The sequence below is a fragment of the Capricornis sumatraensis genome, chromosome 8 (assembly GCF_032405125.1).
Source record: "Capricornis sumatraensis isolate serow.1 chromosome 8, serow.2, whole genome shotgun sequence".
Classification (NCBI taxonomy): Eukaryota; Metazoa; Chordata; class Mammalia; order Artiodactyla; family Bovidae; genus Capricornis; species Capricornis sumatraensis.
Window position 1 is genome coordinate 73250293 of NC_091076.1, and position 20538 is coordinate 73270830.

At 51.1% G+C, this 20538-nt stretch overlaps 2 protein-coding genes across 2 annotated transcripts in view; one reads left to right on the forward strand and one right to left on the reverse strand.

Moving 5' to 3' along the window:
* On the forward strand, positions 1-11938 carry SERPINF1 (serpin family F member 1). Its single transcript, XM_068976964.1, has 8 exons — positions 1-131; positions 4558-4643; positions 5987-6185; positions 6807-6962; positions 7378-7581; positions 9029-9171; positions 10690-10900; positions 11565-11938. Exons 2-8 carry the CDS (start codon positions 4566-4568, stop codon positions 11822-11824), a joined length of 1251 nt encoding a protein of 416 aa, XP_068833065.1. The 5' UTR covers positions 1-131; positions 4558-4565; the 3' UTR covers positions 11825-11938.
* Positions 11939-13623: 1685 nt separating this feature from the next.
* The window catches only part of SMYD4 (SET and MYND domain containing 4), a 36738-nt gene continuing 29823 nt past the window's right edge, over positions 13624-20538 (reverse strand). The window contains exons 5-10 of the mRNA XM_068978607.1: positions 19088-19270; positions 18387-18550; positions 17027-17159; positions 16085-16201; positions 15751-15874; positions 13624-14489 (exon numbers count right to left, since the gene is read on the reverse strand). Of these exons, the coding sequence (XP_068834708.1) occupies positions 14336-14489; positions 15751-15874; positions 16085-16201; positions 17027-17159; positions 18387-18550; positions 19088-19270 (875 nt within the window). The 3' untranslated portion in view covers positions 13624-14335. The remainder of the gene's footprint in view (positions 14490-15750; positions 15875-16084; positions 16202-17026; positions 17160-18386; positions 18551-19087; positions 19271-20538) is intronic.

Here is a 20538-nt window from a genome sequence, read left to right on the forward strand (position 1 = left end):
AAGAAAGGAGTAGCTGTAATCTGAAGCCTGCTGGACGCTGGCTTGGGAGGCAGCAGAAAAGGCTCTGGTGCTCACAGGAGCCCCTCAGTGTGCAGACCCAGGCTGGGCGTGGAGCGGCGGTGCACCCACAGGTAGAGCAGCTCCCTGTCTGGTCCGCGTGTGTATCAGGGGAAGTTGGGAGGCTCCCCGGGGCTGGGGTGACCAGGGTGAGGCAAGTATAACTCCAGGGAGCAGAAAAGAGGGGTGCCAGGGAGAAGAGGCGGGGAGACCATAGTTCCTCCACCTTGGGGACCAGGGTGAATAGGTGAGGGATGGCAGAGGGAGTTGGAGGCCAGAAGGTCAGAACCCAATTGTCTCTAAATCACTAGAAGAAGAAGCTGGAGAAACTGCACCACTAGAAGAAGCCGGGAAAACTCTTGAATGGAATGGGTTGGAAAACAGTGGAGGAGGGCAGTGGAGGGGAAGAAGCTGAGAACGTGGCTAGCTGCTGGGTTAGGTCTGAGCAGCAGTTTGCGGTGGGGTGCTCTGCAACCCTGGGGGAAAGAGGCTGTTGGGTGCTGTGCCTCCACTGGGGAGCCCAGTGGGCAGCCTGGCCATGGCTTAGGCTTAGCTCTCTGTTGCCTTTTCAACATCACTGGCGCTGATTTCAAAGGTAATTTCTCAACACTGCCAAGCAGCTGGCCTGAAGGGAGCCCTCCTGGGGCGGGTGGTGTGCTGGGATGGAGGGCAGCGGGGTCCTTCTCTCCAGGGCCCACCCTTTTTCTTTGGCCAAGTCAACTGCCAGTACAAGCTGGGAGATCAATGGGGTCTTGGCCTCTCGCAAACAATGACCTCTATTGAGTTCAGCTACGGTATGGGATTTGGGGGCTTAGCTGCCAGAGCTGGAGAGGTTGGCCGCCCGCACCCTCGGTGCTCCCTGGGGCCAGCCGCATCGAGGGGCGGGTCTGGGCCAGAGAAGAACTTCAGGCTTCCCAGAAACCCCATCATTGTCTGGCCCATGCAAGTCCACCAGTTCAACCCCCAGGCTGAGGGTGGGAGGGGAAGCGGGCCAGGGAATTCTGTTCCCAAGACTGATCCTTCTGGGGTGCGGGGAGCCGGAACCCCTGGCTGCTCTGCCTCCATGTGTTCAGGTTCCAAGACTTCAGAAAAAAAGTTGCCTGGGGACTTGGTGGGGTCACCACGGTGGGGTGGGTCCGGGCGGTGCCCTTCCCTGAACTGCCCGTGAGGTCCACCGCCATGTGGCTTAAAGGCTGCGTGGTTCTGGGAGGAGAAGGAGGAGTGATGGTGTTTGTCTCACCACTGGGTTTAATCTGAAACACATGTACTGGCTCAAATGTATCCTTCCAGCTGGTAGGCAGGATCCCAAAATCGCAGTTCCTTGTGTCTCTTGACTGGGGCAATGTGGCCGAGAGGCAGGCCTGAGCTTGGCTGAGCTGGGAGGAGAGTCACCTCCTCCCTGCCCCCGCGGTGTAGACACTGCCCTTTGGACGGGATGGTACCACTGTCCCTGTGCCCCTGGCCAGGTGACGGCTGCCTGGCCCAGCCCACAGAACCGTCCCCTTGGACAAGACACCGAGTGTGCTCAGAGGGACCCTCCTGTGCAGAAGACCCTTACTCCCAACCTTCTCCCTGCCCTTGGAGGGTGCTTTCAAGAATCTCTCCACTTCCCTCATCCCCAGGGCTTCAGGTGGAGGGTTCAAAGAGGCACCGTTAATAGTGTCAGAGGTACTGTTAATACCTGGCGACTGGCTCTGACAGCTGTGGACCCGTGTGCCTTTCCCTGCCGGGGTCCCTCACCACTGCATCTTCAGTCCTCAGCTCACCCACGTGGTAACAGTGATCACGTGACCCAAGGTTTGAGCTCAAACTCTGTAGGGACTCCTATAGAGAAGACCCACCTTCAAGAGCATCTGGACTTGGTTTCCTTAAATACCAGGCCAGGGTGGCGTCTCTCACCTCCTCCCTCCTCACTCGGTTCCCTGCCCTGGCCCAGGGACTAGAGCTAATGGCTTTTTCTTGAGCCCTGCCGCCCCTGCATCTCACTGAATTTCCAGTCTCTGCTAAACCAGTTTGCTGGGGCTCAGGCAGGGAAGGCCCCTGCCAGCTCTGGGTGGGGCTGGCCGGGTGGAGAGAGCAGCTGTGAGCCTGGACGCTGTTACGGGCTCTATCTTGCCCTGCAGAAAGTTCTTCCTGTTGCCTCAGTGGACAATTTCTCCCTGAGTGGCATGGGCTGCCATGCAGAAGAGCAGCTGGCTGAGAACAGAGGGGTCACTGAAACTCACTGGGAGACACGTGCTCAGGGTTTAGAGAGAAAGCCAGGCTGGTGGCCACTGGCCATCCAGCCGTAAGCAGAACAAACTCAGGCCATCTTTTCTTTTGCTGCCTTTCACATTGTCCAGAAGACTGTGTGTTAGTCACTCAGTCGTGTCTGACTCTTTCTGACCCCATGGACTGTAGCCCACCAGGCTCTTCTGTCCATAGGATTCTCCAGGCAAGGATACTGGAGTGGGTAGCCATTCGCTTCTCCAGGGGATCTTCCTGACTCAGGGATCAAATCTGGGTCTCTCACATTGCAGGCCACCAAAAGCAGATTTAATTCAGAGGGCTTTGCCCCCAAATCATGCACTGCATTCTTTTTTGTTTTGGCCACGTAGCATGTGGGATCTTAGTTCTCCAACCAGGGATCAAGCCCAGCCTCGGGCATTGCAAGTGTGGAGTCTTAACCATTGGATACCAGGGAATCCCCCACGCACTGCACTCTTAATTTTCCTCTTTGTTCTGAGAAGTCAGGAAAGTGTGTGTGTTTGCATGCACGCGTGCTAAGTCACTTGAGTCACGTCCCATTCTTTGCGACCCCCTGGACTGTGGCCCGCCAGGCTCTTCTGTCCACGGGATTCTCCAGGCAAGAATATTGGAGTGGGCTGCCATGCCCTCCTCCAGGGGATCTTCCCAACCCAGGGATCGAACTTGCATTTTTTAGTCTCCTGCACTGGCAAGGGGGTTCTTTACCCGTAGTGCCCCTGGGAAGCCCCGAGTATGTGTTTATGGGTATACAAAAGGAAGAAAGAGCTTGAGACCCTTGGCCTGTGTGTATGTTGCAGGGAAGGTGAGAGGTACGGAAGACAGATTACAAGTGCTTGACTCAGCAATGCGAATGGAGGGAGAGCCAGAGGTCCTGACTGCTGGGACCTTATCCCTCTTTCTAGCCAGAAGGCCCTCAGAAGACCTTATTTATGAGCTCCCCACTGCCTTCATTCCTTCCCACCGCCACATCCTGACCCCAAGGTTGAGCTTACAGAGGCAATGAAGGTGGGAGGGCAAGAGACGGGGGAGCCCTGCACTCGGAGTTCCCTTTGCCCTTGTGGTCCAGGGGTTGGATCAGAGTCGGGTCCAAAGAGGCTGCTGCTGGGGAGGTGTAGGGATTTGGGTGGCCTTACTAAGACACGGTATTATTTACCTTGAAGGAAAGAATTCTGAGGGGTGTCAGAGCGGGTTCCAAGCTGATAGGAGGAAGAGGACTTGGCTCCCCAAGGGGAAAGGGGGGCCCTCGGGTTTCAGGAGTAGGGAGACACAATTTGGCTCAGGGCTCATTGGAGAACTCACCTGTCTTTGGCCCCGCTGAGTGTTATGAAGGCATCATCGAATTTAATTCTCATCACAATAGGTAAGAACTGATTTCCATTTTACAAGAGAAGACACTGGGATTTGGAGAGGTATTAAGACACAGAACTGGGGACTTCCCTGGTAGTTCAGTGATTAAGACTTCGTTCCCAATGCAGGGGGTCTAGTTTCAATCCCTGGTTGGGGAACTGGACCCCACATGCCACAACTAAGAGTTCACACGCATCTAAAGAAAAAAAAAAAAAAAGATTCCCATGTGCTGCAATTGAGACCCGGCACAGCCATACACAAACAAAAAAGACACAGGATTGATGGGAATTCCCTGGCAGTCCAGTGGCTGGGACTCAGCATTTTCTCTGCCTGGATCTGGGTTCAATCCCTGGTCAGGGAACCAAGATCCCATGAGTCCCTGATGAAACCACAGGTTCCAGGGCAGAGCAATTTGAGGAGAGAACTTGAGAGCTTCTTGTGGGGGACCTGGGGCTGGGCCGGATGCCCCATTCTCTGTGCTCTGTGACTCTGCATCTGAGACCCTGCCCCCATGCTGTTACTAGACATAGATCCAAACCCTACATGATGAGCTGGTCAGCTGCCCGCACGGAACAGCCTCGGTGTGCATTTGAGCTGGGTCACACCCCCACACAGGAGCCCACTGCTGGGCCTTCACCACTCTGGAGGTTTAGGCCTGAAGGAGGGTCTCCTGGCACTTTTCATGGATGAAAGCACAAGCTCGCCGTAGGACTGTGGGCTATGAGGCAAGGGGAGGGCTGGGGAGGTGCTGAGACAGAGGGGTTAGCAAGCTGAGGGTCCACTTCCAGCCCTGGGCGGGCGGGGGTGGGGCTGGATGGAAGGTGACTGGCCCTGTTCTCTGCCCAGGGCGGCTGGTGGTGCAAGTGGTGAGGGAAGCAGCCTGCCTCCTCTTTTGCTCTCTTGCAGGCCCCGAGATGCAGGCCATCATGCTACTCCTCTGGACTGGAGCCCTCCTTGGCTTTGGCCGCTGCCAGAACGCCGGCCCGGAGGCGGTCAGTAGGAGTTGGGTGCGGTGGGGGCTGGGGCGGGGGGGACGTTAGCAATCCCAGCCCCGCCTCGCCAGGCAGCACGGGGAGACTGGACAGCACCCAGGCTGCGGGCCAGGCTCTGATCTTTCCATCCAGACAGGGCCTTGGTTTTTCCAAGAGCAAAACAGAAAGCGTCTCGCCCTGCCTTTCAGAGGACAGAGTGGCGGAGGGGTGGGGAAGATCCAAGAAGGTGAAAGGCGAAAGCTCTCTAACAAGCCCTTCAGTGAAGATTTTCTCATTACCTATGGGTCTCACTGAGGAGCTGGTGGTCTTGGATGTTTGCTCCGATCCTAACTAGGGGGCAGCAGAGATGTAAGAGCATGGAAAGGCCTCTTGCCTGTCCAGACAGAGCACAGTCGGGTTGCAAAGGCCGATGCCAAGAAGCCTAGGCTATGTGACAATTGAGGGGTAGGGAGGCGGTGGTGACTGTCACAAGGGCAGCCAGGGCAGGTGAGGCATCTTGGCAGGAGCTCTGGATTTTATTGTGAGTTCCAAGTTTGAATTCTGGTTCCACCTCTCAACAGTTTTTTTTAATTTAAGTCACTGTAACTTGAATCTGTTTTCTTATCTATAAGACGGGATGAAAAATACCCATCCTTACAGGGCCAACGTGGACAGTCACTTATTTATCTACTGAACACCTACTCTGTAGGTGCTGGGGATGGGTGGAAATATAAAAGACTCAGTTCTGGCCTTCAAGGAACTGTTTTAAGACATTTACCTTTGAGGATATCACTTAACATCAACTAGTATGAAATGAGGTAACTCAAATGCAAACCACCACAGAGCCTGGTGCATGGTATACACATGGTAAGTGGTTAATAAGTAAGTGGTAGTTGACTCTCAAAAATGGCCAGAGAACTAAAGGAGCCTTCACACTGGGGCCACCAGGGCAAGTCTGTGATGGAGGAGGTGATGTCTGATCAGGGCCAAGAAAGACAAGGAGGGTTTGATAGGAGGGTCCAGGTGGAGACCTGGGAGCAGTGGGCAAGGCTGAGCAGACAGGGAGAGTCTGGCCTAAGAACAGGATTTTGGGAAGGGGGACTTCCCTCCACTTTTTTTTCCCCATGAGTCACAGGCCTGAAGCTCACAGGTCACTGGTGTTTAAAGCTGGCCAGCTAACCTCTCTTGCGGGTTGCCTCTCGCCAGTGGAGCACCCCCACAGGAGTAGGGGGCACAGACTCATTCCAACAGATGGCTATACCTCCTCAGGCAGGACAGCCTTCAGGGACCAGGACAGTCCCACGCCAAGCCATCAGACCAGTCGCCCCCTGCTCATCCGCACTGGTCCTTGTACTCAAATGCAGGGCTCCCTGGCCCCTGAGAGCACAGGGGCACCAGTGGAGGAAGAGGATCCCTTCTTCAAGGTCCCCGTGAACAAGCTGGCGGCGGCCGTCTCCAACTTTGGCTACGACCTGTACCGCGTGAGATCCGGCGAGAGCCCCACTGCCAACGTGCTGCTGTCTCCGCTGAGCGTGGCCACGGCGCTCTCTGCCCTGTCGCTGGGTGAGTTCCCGCTGCAGAAAGCCCGGGATCCCAGAGCTGCCCTCTGCCCTCTGTACATACCTGCCTTTCGGCCCTGGACACACTTCCCTTAGGGAGGGTGATGAGGGCCGAGAGGCTGGCCCAGGGATCCCGGCATGTAGGAGTGGAGGCCCAGGTCGGTGTGGGGGAGTACTGCTGACACAGTGTGCGGCCTTGGGACCGCTTACTGACATTCCTTAAAGGAGCTCCTCCTACGTGCCTGCCTCGTTGGCTTGGCTAGATACTGGGGATGTAACTACACGCAAGCAGACACGGTCTCTGCTCTCACTCGGGCCACACAGCTGAGTTCGTGGGGGGAAAGCAGGAAACAGGAAGCTGTAGAAGAGTCTGGTAAGTGCTGTGATGGGAGGAGCGCAGGGACTTTGAACCTCACTCCCATCCTTCTATCTTTCCAGGCCTGACGCCTTTGGCCTACCTTCAGGAAAACCTATTTTTCTTCCACTGCCTTCAAATTCCTTCCCACTTAGAAAGTCTCCAGGTACCAGGAGATAGATAGGCTCAGGGTTCAGTGTCCCCGAGAGCTAGGCTGACATGGGCCTAGCAAGCAGTTACAGGGGCTCGCACGCCTGTTCCGCTTGGCAGGTGCGGAACAGCGGACAGAATCCAGCATTCACCGGGCTCTGTACTACGACCTAATCAGTAACCCAGACATCCACGGCACCTACAAGGACCTCCTTGCCTCCGTCACTGCCCCCCAGAAGAACCTTAAAAGTGCTTCCCGGATTATCTTTGAGAGGAGTGAGTTGCCCTGCTGGCCCAAGCTGCCTGAGGCGCGTGGGGGTCTCTGCTGCAATGCATCTGGGGTTTTCTTTCTAAACACCAGAGCATGTCTGCCCGGGGCCAGGCCAGGCACTGAGGGGTGGGCAGGAAGGGGCTTCATGAGTACAAAGAGGATCAGAAAGAGGATATGGGCTGAAGGAGATTCTGGGAGGGTCGGGGGGAGGGCAGTCACATGAAGAGAAAACAGCAATGAGTGAAATCTGTCGTTCCTCATCCAGTGCCCGTGGAAGCTGGCAAGGAGTCTGGGAGAGTCCCGGAAGGATGCCGGAAGGATGATCAGGGCCTGCCAAGGATCAGGCAGAGCCACAGACTGTCAGGGGGGATGCTGGGTGAGGTCTCAGAGTGCACTAACCTCTGCCCCATCTCTTCGCAGAGCTGCGGATAAAAGCCAGCTTCGTCCCACCCCTCGAGAAGTCATATGGGACCAGGCCCAGAATCCTGACCGGCAACTCTCGAATAGACCTTCAGGAGATTAACAACTGGGTGCAGGCCCAGATGAAAGGGAAAGTCGCTAGGTCCACGAGGGAGCTGCCCAGTGAGATCAGCATTTTCCTCCTGGGTGTGGCTTACTTCAAGGGTGAGGGCTTCTCCACTTGGCTTTCGGCCGAGGGTGGACAGTGGGTGTCAAGAGGGGGCCAGGAAGGAGGGGATGTCAAAGAAGGCAGAGGAGGACCCTGGAAAGTTCCTTGCCCGAAGGCTGCCTGCTTGTCACCAAACCCAAGGCAAACACTGGATAAGTACCTACAAAGTGTAAGGAGTGGCGGAGAAAGACCAGCAGAGATAAGGGGGCACTCCCACTCCTGTGCCTTTTTCGGGGCTGGTAGAGGGTCCTTGCCCAGCTCTGGCTGGAGAGATCTGCATGAACTTCATAGCCTTATGGAGCCTGTTTTCTCGTCACTGGGAGATGGCAAACTGATTTCAGAGCCACTCTGTGTGTGTTGTCTCGTATCTTCTCATGGACCCAGCATCATGCCTGGGACACACAGCAGGTTCTCGATAAACCAGGTGTGTGTGTGTGCTAAGTCGATTCAGTTGTGTCTGACACTTCGCAACTCTATGGACTGTAGCCCACCAGGCTCCTTTGTCCATGGAATTCTCTAGGCAAGAATACTTTACCACCAGCGTCACCTGGGAAGCCCTTGATAAATCATGTTAGTTCTCTAATAACATTCTTCTAGGCCATAGTGAGGTGCCCAACTATTCCACGGGCCCAGTGTGAGGCCAGCCCTATTCATGAGCCTTGGGTGGGATTTTGGGCAACCTCCCCTTAAAATGCTTCCCAACCGTCTATCAGGCAGTGTTGAGAGAGGACCCCTAAACCCCTAGAGAAAAGTCCTTCATGAAGCACTGAGCTCCAGGAAATGAAAGAAACTGTTACAGACCAGCATGTTAAAGACCACGTTTAACGATCGGCTCACTGTGTGAGCATCAGCAAGTCACTTCACCTCTCTGGGCATTCATGCTTTTTCATCTGTGAGATGGTCGATGACATGATGTCGAGGTCCCTTCCAGCTCTGGTCTCCCTGCACTCTGTCTCCCGGGCACATCACTGTAGAAGTGTGTACCAGTTCACCTTTCTCCTAGCTATCACAGAACTGGAATAAACCTAACAATATTTCTGAGTTTACATATGGAAGGTAGTCAGGACCCTCTAAATATCATGGTCCAGACTGCCCATCCTGAGACAGAGCTATTCCCTGACGTGTTAGGGCCTCTGATGACTCAGGTTCCTGCTGTTTAATTGTTAAGTGGACCCTTTTGCAATCCCACAGACTGTAGTTCCTCTGTCCATGGGATTTCCCAGGCAAGCATACTGGAGTGGGTGGCCATGCCGTCCTCCAGATGATCTTCCCAACCCAAGGGTCACACCTGCGTCTCCTGCATTGACAGGAGACGCAGGTCAATTCTCAGTTCTTTACCACTGAGCCATCAGGGAATCCCAAGATTCCTGTAGCTGGGCAATTTTCAGCAGTATGCCCTTCTAGTCTTCTGGGGCTCAGGGCACTCCATCTGTTTCATTCCAGGGCAGTGGGTAACAAAGTTTGACTCCAGGAAGACTTCCCTGGAGGATTTCCACTTGGATGAGGAGAGGACGGTGAAAGTTCCCATGATGTCAGACCCTAAGGCCGTTTTACGGTACGGCTTGGATTCTGATCTCAACTGCAAGGTCTGTATGGGGAGTGTGAGTGGTGGTGTGGGTTCAGGCAGGATGGTGTAGCGGGAATAGAATGGCCTTTGAGATCTAACAGCAGTCTGAATTATTTATTGACTTATTTACAGCTGAGGGGGGCCTTCATTGCTGCACATGGGCTTTCTCTAGTTGTGGGGTGGGCTTCTCATTGTGGTGGCTTCTCTTGTTATGGAGCTGTCTGAATTTTACCTGCTATGTGCCCTTCAGTAAGTTAAGAGATTTTCTGAGCCCTTACTGGAGTGGGCTGCCATGCCCTCCTCCAGGGGATCTTCCCAACCCAGGGATTGAACCCAGGTCTCCTGCATTGCAGGTGGATTCTTTACCAGCTGAGCCACAGGGAGCCCAAGAATACTGGAGTGGGTAGCTTATCCCTTCTCTTGCGGACCTTCCTGACCCAGAAATCAAACCAGGGTCTCCTGCATTGCAGGCAGATTCTTTACCAACTGAGCTATCAGGGAAGCCCCACTAGCCGAGCCCTTTGTTTCTAAAAATGGAGAGCCATAGCTATTCAAACTTATCCTCTGACTCAGGGTTTGTTGCAAGGGTTGGTAAAGTGAAATTGAGTCCTCAAGACCAGGCTCTCAAATGCTGGGTTTTTATTTTTTTGTCTTTCCTTCTCTTTTTGGGGGAGAACTTGTATTTATAAAAATCCAAACTTTCAAAATCTGTCACAAACTCCAATTTGCTGGCATTCTAAGTCTCTCCTAGGTGACTTAAGAAAATTCTAAGTCAGTAGTTTTTTTCTTTGGGAATCTGACAAAATGCCTGAAGCACTGGAGAGAAATGCCACCTATGCATCTCTGCAGGTGATTTCAGGGGCTCCTGGGACCCCCGATGCCATCTGCCCTTAGGGTTAAAGACCTCTGCTCAGAGGGCCACTGTATTGCCGCTTCTTCATTGCTCTTCCCAGTGCCTTTGTTTCTAGTCCAGGCTCTGTGTATAACAGGTATCAGTAACTGCTGGCAGGCAAACCTTGGGAGAAAACACAGACCTGGGAATTCAATTCTGGCTCTTTAGAAAACCACAGAAGAAAGTTCTCTCAGCAGATCACTTCAGTTGGTATTAGGCTAAGAAAAGACAATGGCTTACGCTTGAAGAAACATCAGTAGATAGCTTTTATTTATTTAGCTGCATCAGGTCTTAGTTGCTTCGTGCAGGATCTTTCTTTCATTGCAGTGCAAGGACTCTCTAGTTGTGGCCCATGGGCTTAGCTGCTCTGCAGCATGTGGGATCTTACTTCTCAGCCCAGGGATTGAACCGCTGCCTCCTGCAATGCCAGAATTCTTTAACCACTCTACCACCAGGGAAGTCCCATCAGTAGACATCTTGCTGCCGGAAAGCAACAGCTTAGAGGGACAACTGTTACACAGACAAGGGACGGGGAAGCGAGGCAAGGCCTGGTCCCAGAAGAGAAGCCGGCTTGGGGTGTTTGTCCATCGTTAGGCTCCTGGGCTCCTAACGGCTAACCCATGTGACTCCTCCCTGTTGTTTCAGATCGCCCAGCTGCCCTTGACTGGGAGCACAAGTATCATCTTCTTCCTGCCTCAGAAAGTGACCCAGAACTTGACCTTGATAGAAGAGAGCCTCACCTCTGAGTTCATTCATGACATAGACCGAGAACTGAAGACTGTTCAGGCAGTCCTGACCATTCCCAAGCTGAAGCTGAGTTATGAAGGCGAACTCACGAAGTCCGTGCAGGAGCTGAGTACGGCTGCAACACCTCTTTGCTCTTGGGGAGGGTGGGGTTGAATCTTTGAGCCTTCCTTCCACCTTGCTACAGTGAAAGCGCGAGTCGCTCAGTTGTGTCCGACTCTGCGACCCCATGGACTGTACAGCCCATGGAATTCTCCAGGCCAGAATACTGGAGTGGGTAGCCTTTCTCTTCTCCAGGGGATCTTCCCAACCCAGGGATCAAACCTAGGTCTCCTGCATTGCAGGCAGATTCTTTACCAGCTGAGCCACAAGGGAAGCCCTCCACCTTGCTAAGCAGAACGCAAAGCTTCCACGGACTAGTACTGGGGCCCAGGATGATCCCTTCATTCTAATAGTGCTGGAGGGGAAGACTGAACTGCCTTCCTTATCAGACTCATTCCTAAGCACCCAGAGCATACATCCTGTAACAGGAACTCTGAACACTGCTTCTCAAGATAGGTCCCTTGACCTGGTTTCTAATCTTAACCTCACTGGCTGTGTGCTCTTAGGCAAGTCACTTAACCCTTAACCAGCCCAGAGCTGTACGTATGTCACAGACAGTCAAAAGCAGTGTTCCACCCCCCACTTTGCTTGCCTTCTTGAGAATCAGGATTGTATTCTTCCTTGCAGCGTTCACAAGGCAAGGTTTTAATGGAAATCTTTCTCAATTTCTGCAGAGCTACAATCCCTGTTTGATGCACCAGACTTTAGCAAGATCACAGGCAAACCTATCAAACTTACTCAAGTGGAACATCGCATCGGATTCGAGTGGAATGAGGATGGGGCGGGTACTAACTCCAGCCCAGGGGTCCAGCCTGCCCGCCTCACCTTCCCTCTGGACTATCACCTTAACCAACCTTTCATCTTTGTACTGAGGGACACAGACACAGGGGCCCTTCTCTTCATAGGCAAAATTCTGGACCCCAGAGGCACTTAATACTCAACTTAACGTTCAAATACCCCAGAAGAAAAAAACACTAGCGGGATGGCAGATTATATATTATATGAAGGCTGCCCCTACGTTTCAATGTATACTTTGCAATAAAAGTGCTTTCTCCTTACCTTTTGTTACCCTGCTCCTCCTCCTATTTTGAGCTATGTTAAATTTAATATGAAGACAAATAGCCCTTTAGGAATTTGTTAGTCCCATCTTTATAGGCTGGGTCTATCTAAACTGCAGAAAGTCACCATATGAGATACGAACTTTAGTTATCTGCACTATATAATGCTGGGACTGATTCTCTGCTCTGTGGGGGTTCACACTTTAGGACACCAGTCCCCCTGGGAAGAGATTTCCTGTCTCTACAATCAGTGGAGCCAGCTCTTAAATACACAGGACTTTGCATGTTAAGTCGCTTCAGTCGTGTCCGACTCTTTGCGACCCTATGGACTGTTGCCCGCCAGGCTCCTTTGTCCATGGGATTCTCCAGACAAGAATACTGGAGTGGGCTGCCGTGCCTTCCTCCAGGGGATCTTCCCCACCCAGGGACTGAACCCGCATCTCTATGTCTCCTGCAGTGGCAGGCGGGTTCTTCACCACTAACATTACCTGGGAAGCACAGGACTTCAGGTTTTTTATTTTTTGGCCACACTGCATAGCATGTGGGATCTTAGTTTCCCTGGGCCTCCTGCTTTGGAAGTGTGGAGTCTTAGCCACTGGACCCCCAAGGAAGTCTTGGACTTTAGGTCTTAAATCAAGCACAGATAACCCCCTTGTCAAGCTAGTGTCACCTGACAACACGAGTTAACATGCAGACAGATCAGGGAGGAAGCTTGTAACTTCAGGAAATAATTCTTTATTTTATAGAGCATTTAAAGAAAGCTCTTAAGTTCACATAAAAATGAGGTCTGTGATGTAAAATTCTACCCATATTCTTTTTAAGGAAGTGGGCCTATTTTACAAAGTACAGCAGAACCTTTTTTTCAGGAACTTGAAACGTGCCAAGTGTTTCAAGAACAGAACAACTACAGAATCGGCCACAGGACTAAATTTTCCTTCTTGAAAGTCAGCTCTACCCAAACATCTCATTGGCCATGGCCTCTGACACAGTGAGTTAGTAGAAAGGAAGATAAACGAGATTCTGCCTGCCCTTCATTCAAAGGTTTGAGTGCAAACCATGTTCTGAACACTCAGCTTCTTGAAAAGCGACTGCCAGGCAGCTTCAAGGCCATTCAGTTCCTGATTATAAATGCCAGGGCAACCACCAGGCACTTCTTGGGCATGGTTGGGGTGGGCAAGCTCTCAAAGCAGTGTGAATTCTTTTCCACTAACTCACCCGAACCACTTGGTCCCCAGTGGTGACAGAGAACCCAGGGTTCAGATCCAGAGACTCTGGCCTCCTCACGGGGTTTAGACCAGGGTCCCCAGTCTCCAGAATCTAATGCCTGATGATCTGAGGTGGAGCTGATGTAATAATAATAGAAATAAAGTGCACAACAGACATAATGTGCTTGAATCATCCCCAAACCATCCCCACCCGGCTCCTGGTCTGTGGATAAACTGTCTCCCATGAAAGCAATCCCTGATGCCAAAACTGTTGAGAGCAGTGCTATACAACCAGGCAGACAACAGTTCTCCTTCCTATCTTGTCTCTTAGGTTTGAAACCACAAGCAGCCGTGCCCACACCCTCAGCATGTTCTGAAGCTGTCTCTCCCCTTTTCAGGAGTCTGTATGTCATTGGCCTGCTTGGGAAGATAGGGAAAAAAGCGATCTCTTTTCAGGTTTGCTAATAAACATAACTCAGAAAGGAGGTGTTATAAAACCTTCGCTACAAGCTTGATTTTATTAGTGTCTGGTCAGTGAGCCAGCCAAGAATACAGAGTGAAATCCAGAGAACGAGGACTGGAAAACTAGCAGAAAACACACAGAGAGTTGCCATCCAAGCCCAACAGTAGAATGGCCTCATATTTATTTCTCTATTCATAATTTATATGCTACCGGTTTAAACAAAGGATTTGAGGAAGATAGATAACGTAAATGAAACTCTCTAGAGGTAAGGAGCCTCACGGACTTCTAGCTTTATAACTATTTTTCAATTACAATACAACTATTACGAGTTTAAGTTCCCACTGGAGTGGTACACAACACTTCATTACTGCTAGAAACCATAGGAATGTTCCAGCGAAGCAGACATCATCATTTAGAGAGGTGGCGTCTAGCCAAAACCCTAGGCTGACATCCAGATGCCTGCAGATCAGCTAAAATCCTTTTAAAGGGGTTAGGCTCTCCAGATACCAGTTTGAAGTCTTTTCTGGGAAGTGGGAGTTTGTGCTGGAGAGTAGTTAACTACTTCAAAAAACATCCATCAAAATAGGTGAGCCTGTCTCTAACTGCGACGCTTTCCAAGCCCTCCCCCATCTCATACACCAGGCTGGTGACTGTCAGGCAGGTCCTGTATTTTTAGGTGACAGCTCAGCAGCAACAGACCCTCTTTAACTCATCCCACTCTATTCCTTAGGTCCCACAGGGATGGGCAGCAAGTCCAATAAACAGGATTTCATCTTTTGTAGCTCCCGGATCTCGTCATTCCAAGGGCCATAATGTACCAACAGGATCTTCTCTGCCTTCTGTACTGTGTTCAGAGCTTTGGGTATTGCACACCTGAACCAAAAGGAGGTAAAAAGGAGTGAACCCAAGTATTCAATCAGGCAAACATCAGTGGAGGGCCTACTCACATCCTGTGAAGAATGCAGAGTAGATAACTTTTGTTTTCAAGAACCTTATAGTCTAGAAGGGCAGATAAGACTCTAAAAACACACTGAAAGGTAGAGTTTGAAATGAAAGTTACAAAAAATATACAAAGATTCCAGGACACTGAGAGACGGGCAGGTCTCAAAGCACTCATCCGATACTTTCGTTGTTGTTCAGTTGCTTAAGTCAAGTCCGAGTCTTTTTGACCACAGGGTCCTATATTTACTCGAGGTTAACTCAGGAGTCTTTGTCTCAAGAGACACCAAGACTGTCTGTGACCTGATTCTGCAGCTCTTTGTCCTCTCTCTGACCGAATGGGCTGCCTCTATGTCTTGGGTGTCAGGCTCACCCACCACACAGTCCCAGGACGGATTCAAACATTTCACCACACCAATGGCAGCTTTATCAAGGCTGGACGTATTCCATCCAGAAATACTGACAGTAGGGCCTCCTAATGATCCCAGTTACAAAAGTGGATGAGGCCATCAACTCACCAACTCTACTGTTCTTTCAACTTTTAACTCTGGGTTTCTCAGCCTTGACGATATTGACATTTTGGGGCCAGACAATTCTTAGCTGGGGGTCGAGATGCTGCCCTCTCGTGCACTGTCAGATGTTTAACAGTATCTCTGGCCTCCACCCCGAGTCCTAACAATTAAAAACGTGTCTTCAGACATTGCCAGACGTCTCCTGGGGAGCAAGAAGACGCGTGCTTGATTACAACTGCTTTAAAAAGAACAGGACCAGGAAGAAGGAGGGCCTGGAGCTGAGGGTGCTGCGAATTAGCACCGAGGGAGGGAGGGGGCTGAGAAGAATGGCTAAGAGCTGCTGTTAGCACGGGGTAGGGGGAGCCTGAGGCAACTTCTCCCTGGGAAACTCCCTTCAGAGCTAAGAGCTTCCCGTTATCTCCCAGGAGGAAATTCTAAAGCGACAAATGTGTCAGCAGGACAGAAGGAAGGGATTGCTCCTAAAGGGGAAATAAAGACGTTTCACTTTATCTTCATTCCAGGGGCCTCGTGACCTAATTTCCTAGAGAAACTGTTTGGCCCTCATCAGAGGCTCATCTCTCTTCTAAGAGCAGTGGACGCCATGGGAGCAAAAAGAAACACACAGAAGAGCCTAGTATAAAATCAGTATGTGGCCTGGCAAAGTGCTAGGAAACAAGACTTACCCATTGAAGAAGACTTGGGCCAGTTTGAAGAGCTCATGGCCCATCTCCACACTGGATGGCCCGTGGTGGACCTCCACCACTTGGAGACTCTTCTGCAGGTGGGTCGCTGACTTCTCCCAGTCCCCTGCAAAGAGAGGAAGATCTGGATCCGGACGAGAACCACAGTCAGCTGTGGATGAACTTGTTCTGGGAAAGGAAAGCTGAATGGAAGGGAGAGCAGCCTCAGATGAAAGACCAGATAAGAGAGAGACCCAACCAGATAAGGCCAAGGTCACAACCGCACGCACAAGGCAGGCTCACTCCTCGGAGCGGAAGATACAGTCACAGGCCATACCTAAGGCAGCATAGGCCTGGGCCAAGGTGTCCTCGATTTCTCCCACCACGCTGTGTTCCGCAGACAGGAAGCTCTCGGCATCACTCTGACACCCCAGCAACAGCTGAATGGCTAGCTCTATCAACTCAAAGCAAAGTGGACTCATTACAGACACAGATCCAGTCTTAGAAACGAGATTCCAGCCCTTAAATCCTCTATGGGTGGGCCTGAATGTGGAAATCCCATTTTGTCTCCCTGGGTTGTAATGCTGGGTCCAGTAAAGCTGCTGTCTTATGTTTTCTCTTTCAACAGCACAAGGTGCTGGGTGAGGCCTCCCCACACGTGCTCTGGGTTTCCAAATTCAGTTTGAAATGGGATGGCTACATTTCATGTATGGTCGTTACTTCTCTTGACTCAGAAATCTAAGCAGAAAGGTCAACTTTCATAAAAAGTAGGGTAAATAAATTCCCATGACGTCAAGCCCCAAGGCAGAGCTTTCCAAGGTAATGAAGGCTTTTGTAACTCCCTTTCTGGAAAAAGCAGGATACTTAAACTCACTGGGCACATGCCCCACTGCTCTGTAGAAGAGAGGTAGGCTCTGATGAGTGCAGAACAGTTTCTCTAGGAAATTAGGTCACGAGGCTCTACAACTTAAATAAGTGACACTGAGCTTCTGGATATGCACAAAGAATACGGATGTCAGAGATAACCCGTTAGTCTTTAACTAACTCTCTGATGCCTAAGAGAACAACAGCTGAAATCAGTTGGCCCTTTTTCAAGGACATCATGCAAATTGAGCTGGTAAGGGTTTGGTCTCACTGGCCTACATAGCCATCTTGTGGCTGGCAGGGGGATAATTAAATTCAACGCTTCAATCTTCACCGAGTATCCTTGAGATCAAGGTGAACTCAGAATGAATAAAAGGGAAGGGGCTGGAGGACCGAAGCAGGGAGCCAGTCTCACCTAGTCTGCCGTTTCTGAGATGCTTCTGGGCCGCCCCCACCTGTTGCTGAAGGTCCTGTAGCCGGGAGACCAAGAGGTCTCTGCCAACTGATTCCGTACAAGCTGGGCCGCCGCAGCTCAGAACATCATCTCCCTGTGGAAGTCAGTGTTCTCTTTATTGACCAGAGTCAGCTGGCGACACTGCATGTGCTTAACCCTACAGCATCACTCCAGAACTTCTGACCCTGTGGGGGAAGGAGACTCCTGCCGTAACACACGACGACCAAGGGGGACCGAATCTGGATTTGGTTTGATGGCAGCAACTTTAGCAGAAGCAGGAGCTGAGCATGGTGTGAGATTTAGCTTCTGCAACCAAATTAAAACTGCTACAGACCACAGCCTCTTTCCATATTGGCACTGTGTTGTGTGTTAGTCGCTCAGTCGTGTCTCTTTTCAACACCATGAAATGTAGCCCACCTGGCTTCTATAGTTCCTCTTACTTCTCTCTGGGGCTAGGACTTTGGATGACAGACGTATTTCCAGGGGTTATGAAAAAGCCACAAGGAAACCAACAGGAAAAGGTGCTGGGTGAGGCCTCCCCACATCTGACGCTGGGCTTGTTGTGACTTCAGCTTTCCAATACAACCAGTTCCACGTTCTACCTACAGGTCCCCTAAGACATTTGCTGTTTTTCAGATGCCAGAATCTGTGGCTCCATTTGGCAAGAGCACCATGATTTCTCCTGAGGGTCCTTTCTCATCCTTCCTCAGTCAGTGCCTGGGAGCTGAGCGGGGAGCAGGGAGCCCTGATATGGCCCATCCCTCTGGCCCAAATGGCTGGAGGGAAACTCTGTGCCTCTGATTTCCTGCCAGCCACAGGTATTGGGTTGATGAAACGCAGTATGATTTTTGCCCAGATCTGTTAGAGTCTGTATGTTTTTATCCTTCTGGACTGGGAGGGTCTGAGGCTGGAGCTAAAGGCAGCCATTCAGCCACTGCAAGGAGGAAGTCTCTTTGAGACTGGGCTAAATAACAGAGAAAATGGAGCTAATGGGGCAGAAAGAAAAACTGGGTCTTGGTGACACTTCCTGAGCTCCTAGACTACAGTGTATCTGAAGCACCCTTAACCTGGGATTCCTCGTCATTTACTGGAGCAACCCCGACTCAGTTTAGGTGGGATTTTCTGCTCTTTGCAGGAGAAAAGAGCATGAATCCCAACCCTTCCCTGTGGTCCCTGTAGGGGGTGATCAAGGTGTGGGGAAGAGAGAGTATGGCTTTCAGCACCTCCAAGTTCCAACGGCATCCTCCTAAAGATTTCAGGCCTTTCAGCTGGATAACTCATGTCCCAGAAAAGCCATGAGAGAAGGGAGAAGGAGAGTTACCTGCAGGAGCGCTCTGCAACGGTGACAACGGAAGGCTTCCCGACCAGGCCCCGCCGAGGGTCTCTGCTTCTCACGTTCACAAGGCGGACAGTCGCAGTCAAAGAAATACTGAGACCTCAGCTTCTGGCGCCTCTCAGCAACGCCCATCCTGCTCTCGTGCGGTCCTGCAGAAAGACCACGCTTGGCCAATATTGAAACCGAGAGAGCACCAAACACTGCTTAAAAGATTGCAGGGGACTTCCCTGGCGATCCAGTGGTTAAGACTCTGAGCTTCCACTGCAAGGGACAGCGGGCTGCCTCCCTGGTCAGGGAACTAAGATCCTGTACATCACAGTAAAAAAAAAAACGACTTCAGCTTAGTGGAGGGTCTGGTAATCACACATCATGTGACAAGTACCTTTTACTCTAACATGGGTGTAACTATAGAGACAGGCTTCATAGTCATGGGGACAGGAAGAAAACGAAGCCAAGAAGTTGTTCCCAGTCCATTTTCAGAATAGGATGCTTATAGGGATCAAGCAGTGAGACACACAGTAGTGTAGACACAACAGGGCCTAGTGAGGAGCTCTGTACCGCCTCCACCAGGAAACAGCCCCTCCCTGGGCAGGTGAAAGGCACCTGCTTTGTGGCCTGCCCATGCGAGTTCACCCCGTCCTTTTCTGCTGGAGAAGGGTGGGCAGCGGGGAGGATGGACAGCTCACCATAGCAGTGCAAGATCTCTTGCCCACTTCGAATCAGCTGTGATGCCCGAATGGTGGCAATGGTGCCGATGAAGGACACGCTAGTGTTGGGGCTGCACGAATGGTTCAGGAGGCTGACGACAGGGAAAAGGGCCGTGGCAAGGCGCACCCGCCGGGTGTTGGCAATGAGGCTCTCTTTAGATCCTGAAAGTGCAAGAGAAAGGGGAAAAATGTGTCAGGACATTCATCCTGGCCTCGCCCTCCATTCCAGCCCGATGAACTGGGCGATCGGGCCTGAAGCCTGGCTGAGTCAGAGCTCCACAAGCCGGATCCAATATAAATCAGATGGAGCGTGACTCAGAGATAACTCTGGTCCCCAGGAAGCAAAGCAAATGAGCACATGAAAAGTCCACCAGAATCCTGGAACCTAACTACTGTGTCTCAATTCCCCCCAAATAATCCAAAGATTAGAATCTGTAGAAAATAATAAAAAAGGAATTATCAGTAGGGAGCCTTCTAGACAAGACAGTTGCACAATGTTCATGACGACATGGAAACCAGAGCACCTGCTGAGGTTACTTCCTAAAGACTTTAATAGTCCAAGTGCTTTCGTTTAACTGGTCTTTGGGGGGGTTAATAGAACAGGTAACCTAATCGCTATCCTAAGCAGGCCTATCATCTATTTTTTAAAAAATCAGTATTTCTTATGCTCACCTCTTTATTCTGCTCTTTGTCCCAATTTGATGGGATATCAGTCAGCAGTAGTTCTCACTGAAAAAAATCTCTGGATCACTTTTTTTTTGGCTACACCTTGCCGCACGAGGAACTGCCCTGAGCAGGGATCAAGCCTGTACCCCCTGCACTGGAAGTGTGGAGTCTTAACCACTGGACCACCAGGGAAGTCCTGGGCTATGTCGATTCCAGTTCCATATCCCAAGTAACCTCTTCTTTGAAACACAATCAGCAATTTAACCACGTGACTGAAAATTAGAAAGGAAGTGGTGGAAAAGAGCCGTGAGGCTATTTCTGCACCAAGGCTCAAGCACTTATATTCATATGTGAATTCTTCTATTCTCCTGCAGGCCCACTTGCTCTTACTTTAGCCATAACTCTAATTGGCATAGCTATTCAGCTTCTCAGCCCACAACAGTCCAGAAAGAGAACTAATAGACGCAGGATTTCTGACAACAGCAAAGGAGACGGTGACAGACTGGGGAGGAGGCAGAACTTACACAAGAATAATAGCCTTGGGGCAAACAAAAATACTAGCACCACTGAGTTTTACTACAACTACATCTGACTGAACCAGAGGTTCTCAGACTCACACCGTACTTGCACGGATTTCTGTGACAGCCGTACCTATCAGGAGAATGCACCGTACACACAACCTTGAGTGTACAGAAAGGTTTAAACTGTGTTCCGCAACCTTGGTGGAAGCACGAGCAGATCATGTTTCCAACAAAGCTGGTTGA